The sequence below is a fragment of the Trichomycterus rosablanca genome, chromosome 3, assembly GCF_030014385.1.
Source record: "Trichomycterus rosablanca isolate fTriRos1 chromosome 3, fTriRos1.hap1, whole genome shotgun sequence".
Lineage (NCBI taxonomy): Eukaryota > Metazoa > Chordata > Actinopteri > Siluriformes > Trichomycteridae > Trichomycterus > Trichomycterus rosablanca.
In genome coordinates this window covers 20,765,697-20,783,820 of record NC_085990.1, presented here as the reverse complement: position 1 = coordinate 20,783,820, position 18,124 = coordinate 20,765,697, and the positions used below count along the sequence as shown (strand labels likewise).

The 18,124-nt window shown below is 41.0% G+C and overlaps 1 protein-coding gene across 2 annotated transcripts in view; it reads right to left on the bottom strand.

Annotated features, from left to right (window-relative positions):
* The window catches only part of jarid2a (jumonji and AT-rich interaction domain containing 2a), a 126,729-nt gene that overhangs the window by 16,826 nt on the left and 91,779 nt on the right, over window positions 1-18,124 (bottom strand). Inside the window, exons 6-7 of one of the 2 annotated variants that reach the window (XM_062991018.1) lie at window positions 7,287-7,447; window positions 2,683-3,742 (exon numbers count right to left, since the gene is read on the bottom strand). In XM_062991018.1, the coding sequence (XP_062847088.1) occupies window positions 2,683-3,742; window positions 7,287-7,447 (1,221 nt within the window). The remainder of the gene's footprint in view (window positions 1-2,682; window positions 3,743-7,286; window positions 7,448-18,124) is intronic. The other variant, XM_062991019.1, reaches the window with a different exon arrangement.

Below are 18,124 nucleotides of genomic sequence, written 5' to 3'. Positions count from 1 at the left end.
GTTGAGCAGGGTGGGGGTGGGGAAAGGGGTCTTGGTCTGGTCAATACAAATCAAAGGTATCTAAGCAAACCAAACACAGTATGTCATGTCACAAGATGCAACACTAAACGCAACACGAGAGAACAGAGTACCCTCTTTGGTGTGTGCAATGGAGGAATTTATAGTGCTGTTATGTTAGTACTTTTTAATTATGTTGGTTCTATGGTAAATTTATGTGAATGCTAAGCAAATCAGGACTATAATGTAACATGTAATGTAATGTATCATTTTCTTGTTTGGTTCGAACCGAGGGAGCTGAACTACAAGTATAAACACAACCTTACTTGCTTCCAAGCAAGGAGATGACAGTGATGAAAATTTCACTGTATTCTGTTTCTTGAATGGCCAAAAGACAAACTTCACATAACTTCATCTGTGGACTAAAGAGCATTGCACTCTTATCAGATTTTAACTTAAAATTGAGCCGATGAGGAGCAGGGGCTTCCTCCTATGATAATGTAAAGCATTCTTGACTGTAGATAGTGATACCTGTGTTTAAGCAGCTTTAAATTTATAGCAGTCCTGATTGTAGTGACTCCTGGATTACATACAGTGTATCACAAAAGTGAGTACACCCCTCACATTTCTGCAAATATTTCATTATATCTTTTCATGGGACAACACTATAGACATGAAACTTGGATTTAACTTAGAGTAGTCAGTGTACAGCTTGTATAGCAGTGTAGATTTACTGTCTTCTGAAAATAACTCAACACACAGCAATTAATGTCTAAATAGCTGGCAACATAAGTGAGTACACCCCACAGTGAACATGTCCAAATTGTGCCCAAATGTGTCGTTGTCCCTCCCTGGTGTCATGTGTCAAGGTCCCAGGTGTAAATGGGGAGCAGGGCTGTTAAATTTGGTGTTTTGGGTACAATTCTCTCATACTGGCCACTGGATATTCAACATGGCACCTCATGGCAAAGAACTCTCTGAGGATGTGAGAAATAGAATTGTTGCTCTCCACAAAGATGGCCTGGGCTATAAGAAGATTGCTAACACCCTGAAACTGAGCTACAGCATGGTGGCCAAGGTCATACAGCGGTTTTCCAGGACAGGTTCCACTCGGAACAGGCTTCGCCAGGGTCGACCAAAGAAGTTGAGTCCACGTGTTCGGCGTCATATCCAGAGGTTGGCTTTAAAAAATAGACACATGAGTGCTGCCAGCATTGCTGCAGAGGTTGAAGACGTGGGAGGTCAGCCTGTCAGTGCTCAGACCATACGCCGTACACTGCATCAACTCAGTCTGCATGGTCGTCATCCCAGAAGGAAGCTGACGCACAAGAAAGCCAGCAAACAGTTTGCTGAAGACAAGCAGTCCAAGAACATGGATTACTGGAATGCCCTGTGGTCTGACGAGACCAAGATAAACTTGTTTGGCTCAGATGGTGTCCAGCATGTGTGGCGGCGCCCTGGTGAGAAGTACCAAGACAACTGTATCTTGCCTACAGTCAAGCATGGTGGTGGTAGCATCATGGTCTTGGGCTGCATGAGTGTTGCTGGCACTGGGGAGCTGCAGTTCATTGAGGGAAACATGAATTCCAACATGTACTGTGACATTCTGAAACAGAGCATGATCCCCTCCCTTCGAAAACTGGCAGTTTTCAAACAGGATAATGACCCCAAACACAACCTCCAAGATGACAACTGCCTTGCTGAGGAAGCTGAAGGTAAAGGTGATGGACTAAACCCAATTGAGCACCTGTGGCGCATCCTCAAGTGGATGGTGGAGGAGTTCAAGGTGTCTAACATCCACCAGCTCCATGATGTCATCATGGAGGAGTGGAAGAGGATTCCAGTAGCAACCTGTGCAGCTCTGGTGAATTCCATGCTCAGGAGGGTTAAGGCAGTGCTGGATAATAATGGTGGTCACACAAAATATTGACACTTTGGGCACAATTTGGACATGTTCACTGTGGGGTGTACTCACTTATGTTGCCAGCTATTTAGACATTAATGGCTGTGTGTTGAGTTATTTTCAGAAGACAGTAAATCTACACTGCTATACAAGCTGTACACTGACTACTCTAAGTTATATCCAAGTTTTATTTCTATAGTGTTGTCCCATGAAAAGATATAATCAAATATTTGCAAAAATGTGAGGGGTGTACTCACTTTTGTGATACACTGTATATCCAGTGTGATACTTTGTGTTTTCTTCCCAACCTGGACTACAGACCACAGTTCCATGTACTAGTCCAGATTCTATAGGCACCGAGAGGTGACAAGCTACAGTCAGAATCACTAACAAGGAACTGGAAGTCCATGTCACAAAGTTAAATTTTATTATATAACTATATGTAGCATTCAATTATTACTCTTTTATAAGTCTTATTACTAAATTAATGTTTTGACCCAGTAAATTCTCACATATTAAACACACATTAAAATGATTCAAGAATCTGAATTGGACTAAAAGTTTAAATTATTTCAATTATTCACTGAAAAACACTACCATTACAACCATGTCCCTTAAAAATGAATATTACTTTTTGTCAGGTTGGGCAAGTTGCTAAGGACATGATTCAAGTAATACCAGAACAGACTGGTACACGTTTTCTCTGAATTGATCTTAGTTTTAAAGGAGCTTAATGTAATAAAAAAAGAAAAGAAATTTAACAATCGACTGTTTATTCATACCTATTAGTGGTGGCTCCTCCATGTTAATGCCTTGAGTACGCAGATGTTTCTTGATGCAGGCAAGCTGCTGGACATTGGGACCCCAACGGCGGCCTAGCTTGTGCACATGCTGTACATGTGAGACAAAGCGCAACTCCTCTTTCAACTTGCACTCGGGCTGCCAACCAGCAGGTGGAACCACTCGGAAGAGGCCGAACGGCTCGGTGCGCTCACGTACCAGTTCTACAAATGACAGTGGGTCATGGAACTCACGTGGGCTCGGGTGAAACACGGAGACCTCTGTCATCTCTATTGTCTCATCTACAGCAGCACGTTTGCCTCTCTCCTTGTCCTGAGCGACTTTAGTCTCTGCTGGTTTAGGAGGTTTGGATATGTCATCAGGGTCACCAGGGTCAGGAGGGTTGGTTGTTTTGTTGGGCTTGTTGGGTCTGGTTGATCTGGCTGGTTTAGGAATTGTGACTAGTTTTGGGGCAACCCTGGTGGGAGGAATTGCTGAGGTAGCGGGGCCGCTCTTGCCCCGAGTTGTGGCTTTACGTTGTGTCCATTTCAGAATGAACGTCCCAGCAGAAGCCCGTTTAGGTCTCTTAGCACCCTTTGCTCGCAGTTCCATTCTTCTGGCAGACTGTGTTGCCTGCTGAGCTACTCTCCTGCTCCGCGTGTCCTTTGGAATGACCGGCACTTTCATTTTTTTGACCGACACCTCTTTCCCTGCTTGGCTAGCACTAACCGCCGCCATTTCCAGCTGCCTCTTCGACTGTCGCAGTCCATTTCGTCTCGCTGCAAATGACAATAGCACCTGTTTGTGTGTCCTGCTGGGGCCAGGTTGGGTTTTTCCTGAGTTAGTGTGCTGAAATTGTGTGTTGTGGTTTTGTGAGTTCATGTGCCGCCTGGGTGCACTCAGTTCGAGCTTGGCCTCTTTTAGCAGTCTGGCTTTGGTGTAGGTCACATGGCCCTTCGGGTATTTCACAGCTTTGGTCAAAGAGAGCGGTCGCAAATCTTCCTTCCGCGCTTTCCGGCTGTTGGTTGTAGAGGCTCGCTGGGGCCGGTGAATTATATGGTGCTGATGAAGGAAAAATAAAGTGGTTAAGCATTGCGTTAGTGTCATTTCTGTAATAACAAACTATAGACAGGTGACTCATGAATTAGAGATCTAGGCTGATTGTGGAATCTCTCAAAAACAAGCATGATTAGAAATATTAACAACCATGGTGGCCACCAGGCAGACCTCCAATAGGTAATAGTTGTTGTATTGCTTAATTTTTTAGCAATGGATCAAAGAACAAGTTTTGTACAATACATGGGCAAAAGTATGTGGACACTTGCGCTCACAATGTCCAGAAACTGACAATTAGATGTATTTTGCATCTATATATTCAATTTAACACATCCAAATATCCTCTATGCCACCCAAGCACAATATAGGTCGCTGTTGAGTCTGGTTCCTCTCAAGGTTTTTCTCCTATAATATTTAAGCTTGCTCATCTTGCTAATAAGAGGTTATTGGGCCATAAATCTGTAAAATTGCTTTGAGACAATCCAAAAAAATGTACATTACTTGACACCTGACCATGAGCTTGTTGGACATTCCATTTAAAACCATAGATATTATTATGTAGTCTGTTCCCCTTGCGGCTAAAATAGCCTCCACCCCTCTGTGAATGCTTTCCAAAAGATTTTGGAGCTGTTTAAAAAACGTGTTTCTTGGAGAACTTGTGCCCATTCATTTGTAATGTGTACTGGACCTTGCTCAAAATCAACATTCTAGTTCTTTTTTTTATTATTATTTATTTTTATTATTTTTTATTATTTATTAGGATTTTAACGTCATGTTTCACACACTTTGATTACATTCATGACAGGACAGGTAATTACTGGCTACACATGATTCATCAGTTCAGGTCTCTAATGTCAAAACACAGTCACAGACAATTTCTTATCTCCAATTCACCTCACTTGCATAGAGAGAACATGCAAACTTCACACAGAAAAGTGATTTCCCCCAGATTTTCTCACTCTACCCCCACGCACTCCCCACCCCAATGCAAGCAAAAGCTTTTTTTTTTTAATTGTCTCTGAACCAACCACAAAAACGCATTTTGCTGTTCAGTATTAAGTTATTTCTTTGCTTATTTCTGATTTTACTCTTTGAGTCATATAAAACAGGCAGACTGCTTCGAGCAGCTCAGTAGAGCAGACAGGTTCTGTCAGTGTGAACAGGAGAAGAAATTACCTATCGAGGCAATTTAAAACACTTCTTAGAGTTTAAACTCACTTCCACATGGTTATCATTTGCTTAACGTGGTGATGTGTTGCTTAATATTACTTACTTTTAATATTTTTAAAATTATTTTATTAGCAATTAACTGCAAGTTAGTAGCAGCTAATCTGTCAGACTTAACTTTACTTGATACCTTTCTGTTTGTGTGAATTTTGCATTTAATAAACATACACTGTAGGAAAACCTATAATGCATCATTTTCTGATATCAAAAAAATCTACCGAACTGGCCAGTGTCACATCTGAGGGTTCCTCCATGTCACGACATGCCCACCCATTATGTTTTACTGCCCCCCCCAGCAAAGAAGTCCAGAACCGGAGCTGATGGTATTGCTAAAACACCTAAAAATAATTTAAAAGGGGTGTTGTAAAAACAGATGTTGTAAATAAATTTTGTTTGCATCAGCTCACTGACTGAAAAGCAAAGAACCTGGTATGGTAGTAAAAGTATTTATAAAACACTAATAATGTCTACATATGATTAGTATAATGATTACAGTTTTAGATGAAGGAGGTCAATGTCCTCCACTAGAGGGCTCACAAAGGCCCCACATCCCCTCTGGAGAGTGTGAGCATGTAAACTAGACAGGCACTCTGCTGCAATCGTTCAGCATGTTTTGGTGGGGGAGGGCAAGAGACTGTTTGACCTAAACCTTGCCACAGATTCACCACCTGTGAAAGCACCACTTACCTAAACATGTGTGAACATAACCTATCGTACCTGCAAGGCCGGCACAAGTGTGATTTGTTCCAGTGCTTTAAACTGTTTTTTTTTGAGAGCATAAGAGGAGGGGTTAAGAAGCTATGACACCATGTGTTGCTGTAGACCTCCTGCAGCACATTACTGTGAACAATACAGTATGAAGTGATATATCTGAACATATTTCTCATACAGAAAATATGTCCATGCAAGCTTCAAATACAAATGTTTTTCATTATCTTCAAAATTACATAATGCACACCATACGGCCGCAAGTATATGGACACCCCTCCTATTTTTGTGTTTAAGCCAAACAAATTGCCTACATGCATATAACATTACATATAAAATAGATATTACATTAAATAGATTATACGCCTCCAACTTTGTGGCAGCAGTTTGCAGAAGAGCCTTTCTTATTTCAGTTTGTATGAAACCAGGACATGGTTTGAGGTTTGGTGGTTTGACCCCCACTCCTACCCATTATCAGGTCCATGTGTTTCAGAAAACCAGAAACGTGTGTGTATAAAAATCAATTACAGTGGAACATCACTTTAACAGACTAAAAGGGGGGTGCACTGGTCAAAAAAATGCAGGTTTTTTTTAGGGGGTGCAAAAATATACAAAAACACAGCATCAAGGTCCACAAAAGTGCTCAACATGCACACATGATAAACAGTAATATGGACAACATAAATAGATATATAAATATGTAAAACCTGTAAATAAATATTAAAATTGGTGTACTGTACTACTGGGGGGAAATTTCATTTACCTTGTGTGGTGCATGAGACAATTGTTTTTGTTGCTGTGATTGTATAGTGGGGACTCTTGTATAGTGAAGCACTGCTGGTGACTACTGGAGCAGTGCTGGTGCATAACTAAGCACTAGAACTTGCAAAAAATGAGCATAACACAGAGAAAAATGCAAGAACAAAACGAGCGTCCTGACAAAGTTATAAAGGCTATAACTTATGTAAACAGAAAGACTTGCGCCAGCTACTGGTCTTAGTACGCTTCTCTCTGGAATTTTAACCAGTCGGACCAGACACTTGGTTTTTCAGATTTTGTCCATTAAATCCGCAATCCGTTAAATGGAAGTCTGTTAAATCGAGGTTCCACTGTACATGATTTTACACAGCTTTTTTATGACTGTGCCCCTTCACACAAAACCAGGTCTATAAAGACAGTGAGTTAAGGTACTGGACTGTTAACTGAAAGGTCACTGGTCACAAATTTACATCCTCACATGATTGCATTGTACTCAGTCAGATTAATATATCACCCTGGGTAAAAGGTTCTACTAAATCCAAAAAAAAACAAAAAAAACCACTTTGGTTCTAACAGGTTTCAGCAGATTTGTGTTCTTCGACTGTTAAACTTGAGAAATGAAATGTTTACTATGGAAGCACTTCTGTAAGTCGCTCTGGATAAGAGCGTCTGCTAAATGCAGAAATGTAAATGCCATACAGAGCCCTGACCTTAATCGCACTGATAGTTCTTACAGCAGAAATGTTAGGGGGACTTCATATTAATGTCAGTGACATTGGAATGTAATATCCAACAAGCTCATCAGGAGTTCACAAAAATATGGCCATATCAACATGAGATAAAATAAGATTTTTACCTGTTTTTTCTGTTGCAGTACAGGCTTGCTGGGTCGTAGATTATGTGTGCTTGAAGCCCTGGTCATTTCAGGACGTTTGTCCTTCCCTTGGGCGCCTTCTTTTCCCCTGACCCTTAGACTCCTTTCTCGTTCACCTGTGGCCCGGGAATACCCATTTAGTACTAAAATATAGGAAGAGAGAGCACATGTGAGCAAAAAATAGCCTTCACTTTTAAGAACAACATTTTCAGCATCATAGTTGGTCAAATTCTAAGCCAGATAATGTTAAGGCAGGACTCAGATTGGTAAACCCTTTAAAATATTTATTACATCATGTCTAAAGTCGACATTTGTTGATTACTATAATGACATACTCGCCTCATGTCTTGATGAGCTGGCTCCTTTGAGAACCAAATTTGTTTCATTTAGTCATTCTGCACCATGGTACACAATTGAGCTTCACCAAATGAAATCCCGTAAACGCCAGCTTGAAAGACTTTATAAGAAAACCGGTATCACAGTACATTATCAGATTTATTCTGATTATCTTCAACATTACAAAGACGCTTACTATTCCGAACTCATACATGCTGGATCAACAAATCCTAAGACTCTCTTTTCCACAATAAATAAACTTCTCAAACCAGTTGACAATACTACCAATTCCTTTACAGTTGACAAGTGTAACTCTTACCTCTCATTTTTTCAAACAAAAGTTGAGAATATCCACAATTTTCTGACAGTTTCCCCTGTCATCTCTGTTTCTCCGCCTGTCTCACCTCAATTTATTACCCAGCCTCTGTCTCAGTTCTCACCTGTGTCTCATTTGGACCTATCTGAGATCTTGACAGGGATGCGAAGCTCCACTTGTGTTTTGGATCCTGCTCCATCAAAACTTGTTAAGGGTTGTTTTCCAGTTATCTCATCACTTATCACAGAGATAATCAATTCCTCTCTTAGTTCTGGCTCAGTCCCTCAATCACTCAAATTGGCTGCTGTTACTCCCATACTTAAAAAACCTGGACTTGACTCTAACATTATGAGTAACTTTCGGCCCATTTCCAATCTTCTATTTCTGTCGAAAATACTGTTGCCTCACAGCTCAAAGATCACCTAAATTCCAATAATCTATTTGAATCATTTCAGTCTGGTTTCCGCCCCCAGCACAGCACTGAGTCAGCCCTCCTCAAAGTCACAAATGACCTTCTTCTTTCCTCAGACTCTGGACAAATTAATATTCTCGTCCTCCTTGATCTTACTGCAGCTTTTGACACCATTAATCACTCCATTCTTCTGTCCCGCCTTGAATCCTCTGTCAACATCACTGGTACTGCCCTTTTGTGGTTAAGGTCATATCTCGTAAACAGACCACAGTTTGTCAATATCAACAATTGTAGTTCTGCCATTGCTCCACTGTCCCAAGGCGTTCCCCAAGGCTCAGTGTTAGGTCCCCTTTTGTTAATTCTTTATATGCTCCCCCTTGGTGACATCATACGTCGGCATGGTTTACATTTCCACTGCTATGCTGATGATATTCAGCTTTACATCTCCTCCAAATCCATTAATACTGAACTTCACTCCACTCTGACAAATTGCATCACTGAAATGAAATTGTGGATGAAAGCTAATTTCCTCAAATTAAACTGTGAAAAATCTGATATGATCATCGTAGATCCTACATCCCTGGCAAAAACCACAAAAAATTTTCTAATTACCATTGATAATGACACTTTGTCTCCGTCTTCTAACATCCGAAATCTTGGTGTAATTTTTGATAGCAACCTCTCTTTTGACCTCCATGTAAATCACATCACCAAAACTGCTTTCTTTCATCTAAAAAACATAGCACGTCTACGTCCATCACTATCCTTTTCTGCCGCCGAAACCTTGATTCATGCTTTTATTACATCCAGAATTGATTATTGCAATAGCATCCTTTATGGTACATCTAACAAAATCCTAAAAAAACTTCAGTATATCCAGAATTCAGCTGCTCGCCTCCTTACTCATACTCGCTCCCGTGATCATATTACACCTGTTCTCCAAAAACTTCATTGGCTTCCCGTTGCTCAACGCATTCAATTCAAAATTCTTCTATTCACTCACAAAGCTCTCCATAATCAGGCCCCATCCTACCTCACCGACCTGCTCCATCAGCACATTCCCTCCCGTAGCCTTCGCTCTTCTGAGGCTAACCTACTGTCCATACCCTCTAAGACCAAGCACCGGACCTGGGGTGACAGGGCCTTTTCCATAGCTGCTTTAATAGTTTTTATACTTAGATCACGACAGAAATGTGAAGTCCTAGATCCTAAAACTTGTAAAGTTTTCAGTTTCCTGACTGCATGTAAATCTGTCCTGTTTCTGTCTAATTTTAAGAAATTGTTCTATATTTGTTGTTCTCTCTCATAATTTAGCTAATTTTTAATGAACTGTCTTATGCTGCTCTCTCTTTGTTTTTATCTTAATTATTCTTGATGTTGATGTACTATTTTGATTTTGTACTATGATTTGTATGGTGTATGTATTTGTTTTGATTATTTGTCTTATGTAAAGCGTCTTTGAGTATCTTGAAAAGCACTATATAAATAAAATGTATTATTATAAAGACCTAACCATACATCAGATGGTAGAATTAATGAGAGTGGTGGTGTGGGCTGCTGTCTTGTAAGAAAATAAAGATTGGGTAGTCTTCATTTCAAGGCGCTGAGTCAACAGAAGAATACAAAGAACCTGGTCCTGGGCACATACTGCAAGAATCTGCTTATGGACGGTGTACAGACGGCCGGCAGCTTCACGTATGTCGGTGAAAGCAAGTTGCACTATGGTCAAATACACTAGCTCACCACTGAGTTCAAATATTTCGTCCAACACAATTGTTACTGTCTGAGGAAGGAAGATGGGATGGGGTTTCTCCTTAATGCTGCTGCAAAATGTGACCCCTGCGTCCGGTCAAGGCTCTCTAGCCTCTCTCAGCAACTGCACACATAATATTTAAACAAGTCTTTTGGGGAAGCGGGAGAGGTTATGTCAATAAATAAGACATATTTAGTATCTGAGTGAACTTATTGATCATTACAACCCAGCACGTTCACTTCGTTCACAAGATGCAGGGTTACTTATAGTTCCTAGAATTAAAAAGATCATGGCTGGTGGAAGAGCATTTTCTTACAAAGCTCCACAACTTTGGAATAATCTCCCTACCTCTGTCCGGGACTCGGACACAGTCTCAATGTTTAAGTCTAGATTGAAAACATATTTTACTCAGGCTTTTGATTAGTCTGGTCAAACTAAACAAGCAAGCTTAGTTATGCTGTAATAATTAGGGGTGCCGAAGTGTAAAGCTACTTTCTGTAATACTGACATTTTACTCTTAACGATTTTACATTGTAATTACATCTTCTGTTTTTTTTTATCCTGAAGTGGTTCTGACGGAAACCTGTTTACCCTCTCGAGGTTAAAGACTGCAAGTCGAGACTGCAGTGACAACAATGCTGCTCCTACTAGATGGGATGGAACCTGGCGTGTTTGCACCAGAAATGTCCAGAACTTACAACTGACTTTATCGCAGACTGGACTGAATAATGAAGAACTCCAATTATTTTTTGCTAGTTACAACTTTCAGTTCAATATAATTTTGTGTTTGTATGATTTGTGTAAATCCTATTTATTTTAAGTACCCTCCAGGCCACCCAAAGAGGATGGGTGCCTGCTGAGTCTGGTTCCTGTTGCCCTCAGTTTGCTCAAAACGGGTTTTTTGTCTGTTGGTCCTGGATTCTGTAAAGTTGCTTTGAGACAATGTTCATTGTAAATAAATAAATTTGACTTGACTTGGCTTTTAAACAAACTAGACTACCTTAAAAAATCACTGTACAATACATACCATGTGATTTTGTAATCAGCACAACTCTGCTGCTAGAAAGAATGTTGCTCTGAAAGAGTTTTGAACAGATATTTAGACACCATGCTGTTCTTCATTCCATTTAGATTTACACAAGCAACTTTATGTGACCCATCAAAGCTGTTTAAAAAAAAAAGTCTAAATAGCCTCTATCAAACTAAACGCAAAGCACATAAATCAATTTGGTTAAGAAATTGAGCCAAGCCAAGTAACCGAGCGGTCCAGATTCCAGTCCCTATGTGTTCTGCAGTGCCATCTGGATTCAATCTCATTTCCTTCTTTCAGCCAGGACAGCAGTATAGTAAATCTGATTAGTGGTACGTGCCGATAGAAACACACAACAGTAAAACTTGGTTCATAGATTATGAGTCAGGCCATTTTATGCAACAGTGGTGTCTGACCTCACACATGGGCACAAATTCTCACACACACATTCCAAAATTTTGTGAAAATCCTTTTTAATATAAGCGGAGGATGTTATAGCCACAATATCCTTATTAGTTCCATGGTTTTGGAATGGGATGTCCAACAAGCCTAGTCAGGCGTCCTTTTATACTTATGGCCATATTGAACGTTTAATGGCAATTCTGAAGATTTGATGATTTCTCCAAAATCATGTTTGCTGTTTGATTTAAAAGGTAATAAGGTAGGTTGCGAAGCCTTGCACATGCAAGAATAAAGAGTCCAAGTACAAGATATTTAACCAAGATAGAACAAAACAGTGGCTAAAGCTAACAAAACAAAAAGGTGATAGTCACAAATAAATATACATAAATATAGTGGCCAAAACAATAAAAACCAAAGTAACAAAAGACGCATGTCCACAGCCCACAATGGAGAAAGCAAATAGAACAGGGATAGTGCAGAACTGAGAAGTAAATGTCACAGCGTGACAGGTTGCTGAGGCCGTCTATAACAACCCAGTTCTCAGAAAAACAGGAATATTAGGGAACCCTCAAAACTAGCCAGGACTGGCATTGCATGAGCTGCACCCCAACCCAACTGGCACAGCCCGGGCGTAATGTGGATTTACGGGTGGACACTTGGGCAGTCTGCTTTACCAGGGTGGTTCCATCATGAGGCCCACTATGCTGCAACACCGGTGTATTAACATAAAGAATTAAGTAGGCGGGTGTTACATGCCAGTGGAAAACAGGACCAGACCAAGCATCCTAGTATCAATTTTTCAGAGAAGAGCAGGTTTACATAAAAACTCACAAAAGTGATCAGAAAAAAATGGTGATATATGAAAAATTTACACTAACGAGGTGCCTCTGTGCCCCCTCTGCCAGCCAAAACAGCAACAGAGGGACAGGACTCATAACATTGCTCATTGCCAACCTACTTCAGCAGCTGAGCAATGTTACACTCAGATTACCGTTGACTGTCCAACGCTTTACCCACTAGGCTACCACTGTCTTTGACTAAATATATAAAAACACACTATAAAGTCCATGGTCAGGAAGAAAACCCAGTATCACCTTATATGTGATATAGGCTCAGTGAGTCTTTTTGAGTCTTGGGTTCTGATGTTGTATTACATTAGATTTTTCTACTACTTTACTGAAGTTTTTCAGCCATGGGCTTAAGCACAAAGCGAATTAATAATTGGTGTTATACCCAGTTTGTTTGATTAGTTACAGTAATAACAAATTTTAGATGAAATGCATATAGAACGTGAAGTATTGCTGTAATTTTCTGTGATCTGTCATCATACTGTTAAAAATCTAGTTAGCTTAGCTTGTTGATCGTCAACACCTTTGTAAGAAATTTGTGGATAAGCTGTTTACAATGACTTTACATAGATAAATAGCTGAAATGTTGTGATGCTACCAACATTCTACTGGTAAATCAGGTCATTTATTCTGATCTTGTTAAATTATTTACATTTATAATGACATTTAGCAGACGCTTTTATCCAAAGTGACTTACAATACTGTGACAGAATGCAGTCTAAGCAATTGAGGTTTTAAGGGCCTTGCTCAAGGGTCCAACAGTGGCAGGCTGGCAGTGGTAGGGCTTGAACCAGTGACCTTCTGATTACTAGTCCAGTAGCTTAACCGCTAGGCTACAACTTCCCTTGTAAATTGTAACACTTTTATCCGAAGCGACTAAGAATTTTGACTTAATACAGTTTGAGCAGTTGAGGGGCCCTACAGTGGCACCTTTTACTTAAAGATTTATACATGCCTTGACAGAATATAGTTACCCAGAGAGCTGCTATAAGGTTTTATATGTTTTAGTATTTTTCAGCTTGCAGTAGCACATCTGTGCCGTCACAGAATTTAAAAGATTATGCATTTCTTCGGTAAGAATTTTGGAGACACTTTTATAAATGAAATCTGAGCTCCAGCTCCTGGGATCATCTTGTCACCTAGACAAAATAGATAAGGGCCAAAGTTCCACATAAATGTCTCATTACAATCAGTGACTAGCTGAGAAAAAAGGCTCTGGTTTTATTATAATTTAAAGTATAGAGGCACAAGGCAACTTAATTTTAAAAGGCTTCACACAGCTGCGTTTCGGAACTTGGTTCCAAGTGCAGCTTGAAGTGTACATTAGGAAGATGAAAGCATGTTTTATAAAAAGAAAGAAAATCTGCTTCAAGTGCTCAGCTGTAAGAACTGAATTAAATGCTATGCAACACTACAAAGGTGGCATTCAGTGTTTAAATCCAAGTAGGATCAAGGCCAGGATTATTCTTGGTACTTTGATGCTAACAGCACAGCAGTGTACTAGAATGATCAGTGCCAAACTTCATTATTACCACGAGAATAATGAACGTCTGCTCAGTGCACTAGAACAGCATCATTACCATTTGACTTGAACCTATTTCTGAAAGTCTGTGCGGGTTGGGGGTGCTACAATGGCACAGCTGGTAGAGTTGATGGTGTGCAGAAACTTATCAAGTTTGGTTGGGCTTAATACAGACACAACCGCCTGTGGAGGAAAGGATTGGTAGTCACTGCAACTGCAACATCTTCCAACGTCTAGCTAAGGCGCTGGAACAAGAAGATGAGAAGAATACCTTTATTTGTCATATATACAGATCAGCCATAACATTAAAACCACCTCCTTGTTTCTACACTCACTTGTTATTTTATCAGCTCCACCTACCATATAGAAGCACTTTGTAGTTCTACAATTACTGACTGTAGTCCATCTATTTCTCTACATACTTTTTTAGCTTGCTTTTACCCTGTTCCTCAATGGTCAGGTTTTTAAACACCTCACTGTCACTGCTGGACTGAGAATAGTCTGCCAACCAAAAATATATCCAGCCAACAGCGCCCTGTTAGCAGCGTTTAGCAGACGCTTTTATCCAAAGCGACTTACTGTGACAGCATGCAGTCTAAGCAATTGAGGTTTTAAGGGTCTTGCTCAAGGGTCCAACAGTGGCAGGCTGGCAGTGGTAGGGCTTGAACCAGTGACCTTCTGATTACTAGTCTAGTAGCTTAACCGCTAGGCTACAACTTCCCTTGTAAATTGTAACACTTTTATCCGAAGCTGTGACCGTCCTGTGACCACTGATGAAGGTCTAGAAGATGACCAACTCAAACAGCAGCAATAGATGAGCGATCGTCTCTGACTTTACATCTACAAGGTGGACCAACTAGGTAGGAGTGTCTAATAGAGTGGATAGTGAGTGGACACGATATTTAAATACTGATCCACTCATACCAGCACAACACACACTAACACACCACCACCATGTCATTGTCACTGCAGTGCTGAGAATCATCCACCACCTAAATAATACCTGCTCTGTGGTGGTCCTATGGGGGTCCTGACCATTGAAGAACAGGGTGAAAGCAGGCTAAAAAGGTATGTAGAGAAATAAATGGACTACAGTAATTGTAGAACTACAAGGTGCTTCTATATGGTAAGTGGAGCTGATAAAATGGGCTGTGTGTGTAGAAACCAGGAGGTGGTTTTAATGTTATGGCTGATTGGTGTATACTGGTGTACAGTACAATGAAATTCTGTTTTTGCGTATTCCAGCTCATTTGGAAACTGGGGTCAGAGCGCAGGGTCAGCCATTGTACGCTGCCCCTGGAGCAGAGAGGGTTAAGGGCTTTGCTCAAGGGCCCAAAAGTAGCTGCATGGCAGAGCTGGGATTTGAACTCTCAAGCTTATAGTTGATAGCCCAAAGCCCTACCTATTAGGCTACCACTGTCTCACTAATCAACAAGAGGTTGAGTAGTTTGGAAGTATGGAACAAGAGTGTTTTGCGCATGCCAAGAGAAAAAGGATACAATTAAATTAAGAGAAAACGTCCATGGCGATTAGGTGATTATTGATTAGGTGATTAAGGGATTATATAGGAGTCTTAAAGCCAGTGCTGTGACAAAATTTGTGAAAGGACTCAAGATGAGTAAGACTGATACTAATCTGATACAGGCAAAACGAGACAAGAGTCATTGGAGAAAGCTGACCCATTTGTGCAGCCAACCATCGCAAGACAATGGCGCCATATTAACATGACATGGCGTGTATAAGGGTCGTCACAATAGATCATTCTGGTCCACATTCCAAAATTTACCCTTCCTGATGCAACCCTCATTTATTTATTTTTATGCGTTTTTCTCCCCATTTTCCTCCCGAGTTAGCGCAGTCAATCCGTCCTCCGCTGCTGAGAGACCCGACTGCATCCAAGGAGAGCACGTCACTGCACACGCCTCCCCCGACACATGCAGAGCCCTCCTCTTCTCGCCCATGCATTCCGCACAGGCGTCTCCTCCGCCAATCAGGGTCCTCACACAGCACACGAAGACCCACCCACCCACTCATAGTTCTGCTGCAGGCACTGCCAACTATGCCCGCCAGATGGCGCCCAGCCAAATGGAGGCAACGCCGAGTTTCAAACCGAGGAGTTCAGAATCTCGGCATTAGTGTGCTAGCGCCACCTCGGCACCGTACCCTCCTTATTTTTGTCTGGGCTTGGGACCAACACTGAGAGCGCACTGACCAGTGCACCTCCCAATGCCTTGGCTGTTTGTTTCCCCACCCTTTCCCAAAGAAAGCCAATCATGTCTGTATAGATGTCCAACCGGCCAATAGCAGAACTGAGATTCAAACCCCAAATCTCAGCAGTGGTGGGATAGCATGATTATCATTTATGCAAATTTACCGAAATGCCATTTTAATCCTAACAACGAATTCACTGACAGTGAACTTTGCACAAGAGACCAATCAGTTCCTTTACACTGGGACCCCAGTGCAATACATCACTGCATTGTCCTGAACTGTCACCACTACAGATGAGTGGACTGGGTAAATCCACACTTTATTTCTGTGCTCTGTTCATTCCCCACACTGGCACTCTTCCTCTGACACATGTAAAGCTACCAAAGACATTTTCTAACAAAGCAGTGGCGGATTCTTACAGCGAGCTTTAATATATACAGAGAATCCCGCCAGGCTCTCTGTATTCCTCCTCCACTCATGCCTAATCTCTGACCAGACAGTAGAAGTCACACTTGCAGCAGCAAAGAGACACGACCCAAGGGCATGCTGGTGGCACTACTGGGAATGTCACTCTATGTCTGAGATTCACAGTCGCGGTGGTGCAACAGTGCCAGAGCACAGCCATCCTGAGAATACCTCTGCCTAGGTATCCGCGAGATTAATGTATGCATGATGAACACGGTTAATTCTATAATGCATGGAGCTCTTCTGACATGTTCACTTTGCATGGAGGAGGATCAGATGACCGTGGTGTCTGATTCCGAGTCTAATTCTGCTGAGTGGGCAATAGGATCTAGTTACATATGTTGAAAAAAGAGCAGAACGGTGCATAAAACATGCTAGTTAATAATAGCTGATGACAGAGAAGGATCATACTGTGCATAGTGGTAGCAAAGAGTCTTGGCTAACACTTATTTAAGTAGATACATAATACTAATACCACAGTAATTACATAACAGTCTTAAAATACTACACTTACATTACTGTCAGTACTGACTATTAGCATATAAAAGTGTGCCTGCACATTATCTTACTGTCTTTTCTCTTTAACAAAAGATCACTTCCAGATCATCACTTCCTTGCTGCAGAAAAGGTGTCGATGAGATATCACACTAGCTTAATTAATGTGCAAGTGAGTGCAAACTGACAATAGTACTGGATAACCAAGGTTTTTTGGCTTGCAGGTTGAACCAACCTAAATAATGTATTTTTAAACAATAAAACATCTACACTTTATGGCCAAAAATGTTTGGACACCCCTCAGAATTATTAAGTTTAGGTGTTCTTAACCACAGTTGACTGCACTCCACTTTTAAAAACATGGTTTGACATGCTGACATCCTGACATGAACACCTCTAAGTTGAATTGGAATGTCAACCCTGTGACAGTTGCTGACTTATCTAATGCGCAGATTCTCACAGGCACAGATTCTCACAGACACACTATAGAATTTGGTGGAAAGCCTGCCCAGAAGATTGGAGCCAGTTATAGCCACAGATAAGCTGATAAGTAATGGTTTTGGAATGAGATGTTCATTAGGCTTACGATTGCATACATTTGGTCTTATAGTCTAAGTAGCATAATTAATATTTCAGTACCATTCTGAACAGTGATAGCCTAGTGGGTAGAGCTCTAGGCTATCAATCTATAGGTTGAGAGTTCAAATCCCAGCTCTGCCATTTAACCACTGTTGGGCCCTTGAGCAAGGTCCTTAACCCTCTTTGCTCCAGGGCCGCCGTACAATGGCTGACCCTGCGCTCTGACCCCAGCTGGGATACACGAAAAAAAGAATTTTGTTGTACTGTACATCTGTATTTGACAAATAAAAGCATTCTATTCTATTTTATTCTGTTTATTTCAATTTCATGTTTTTCTCGATCAGGGTCATGGTGAGCCAGGTTTCCACAAAATCAATGGGTGCAATGCAGTAACACACCCACAGGACAGAACGGCAATCCTTGTCAGGGCCTCTACCATCCTTACCCTTCA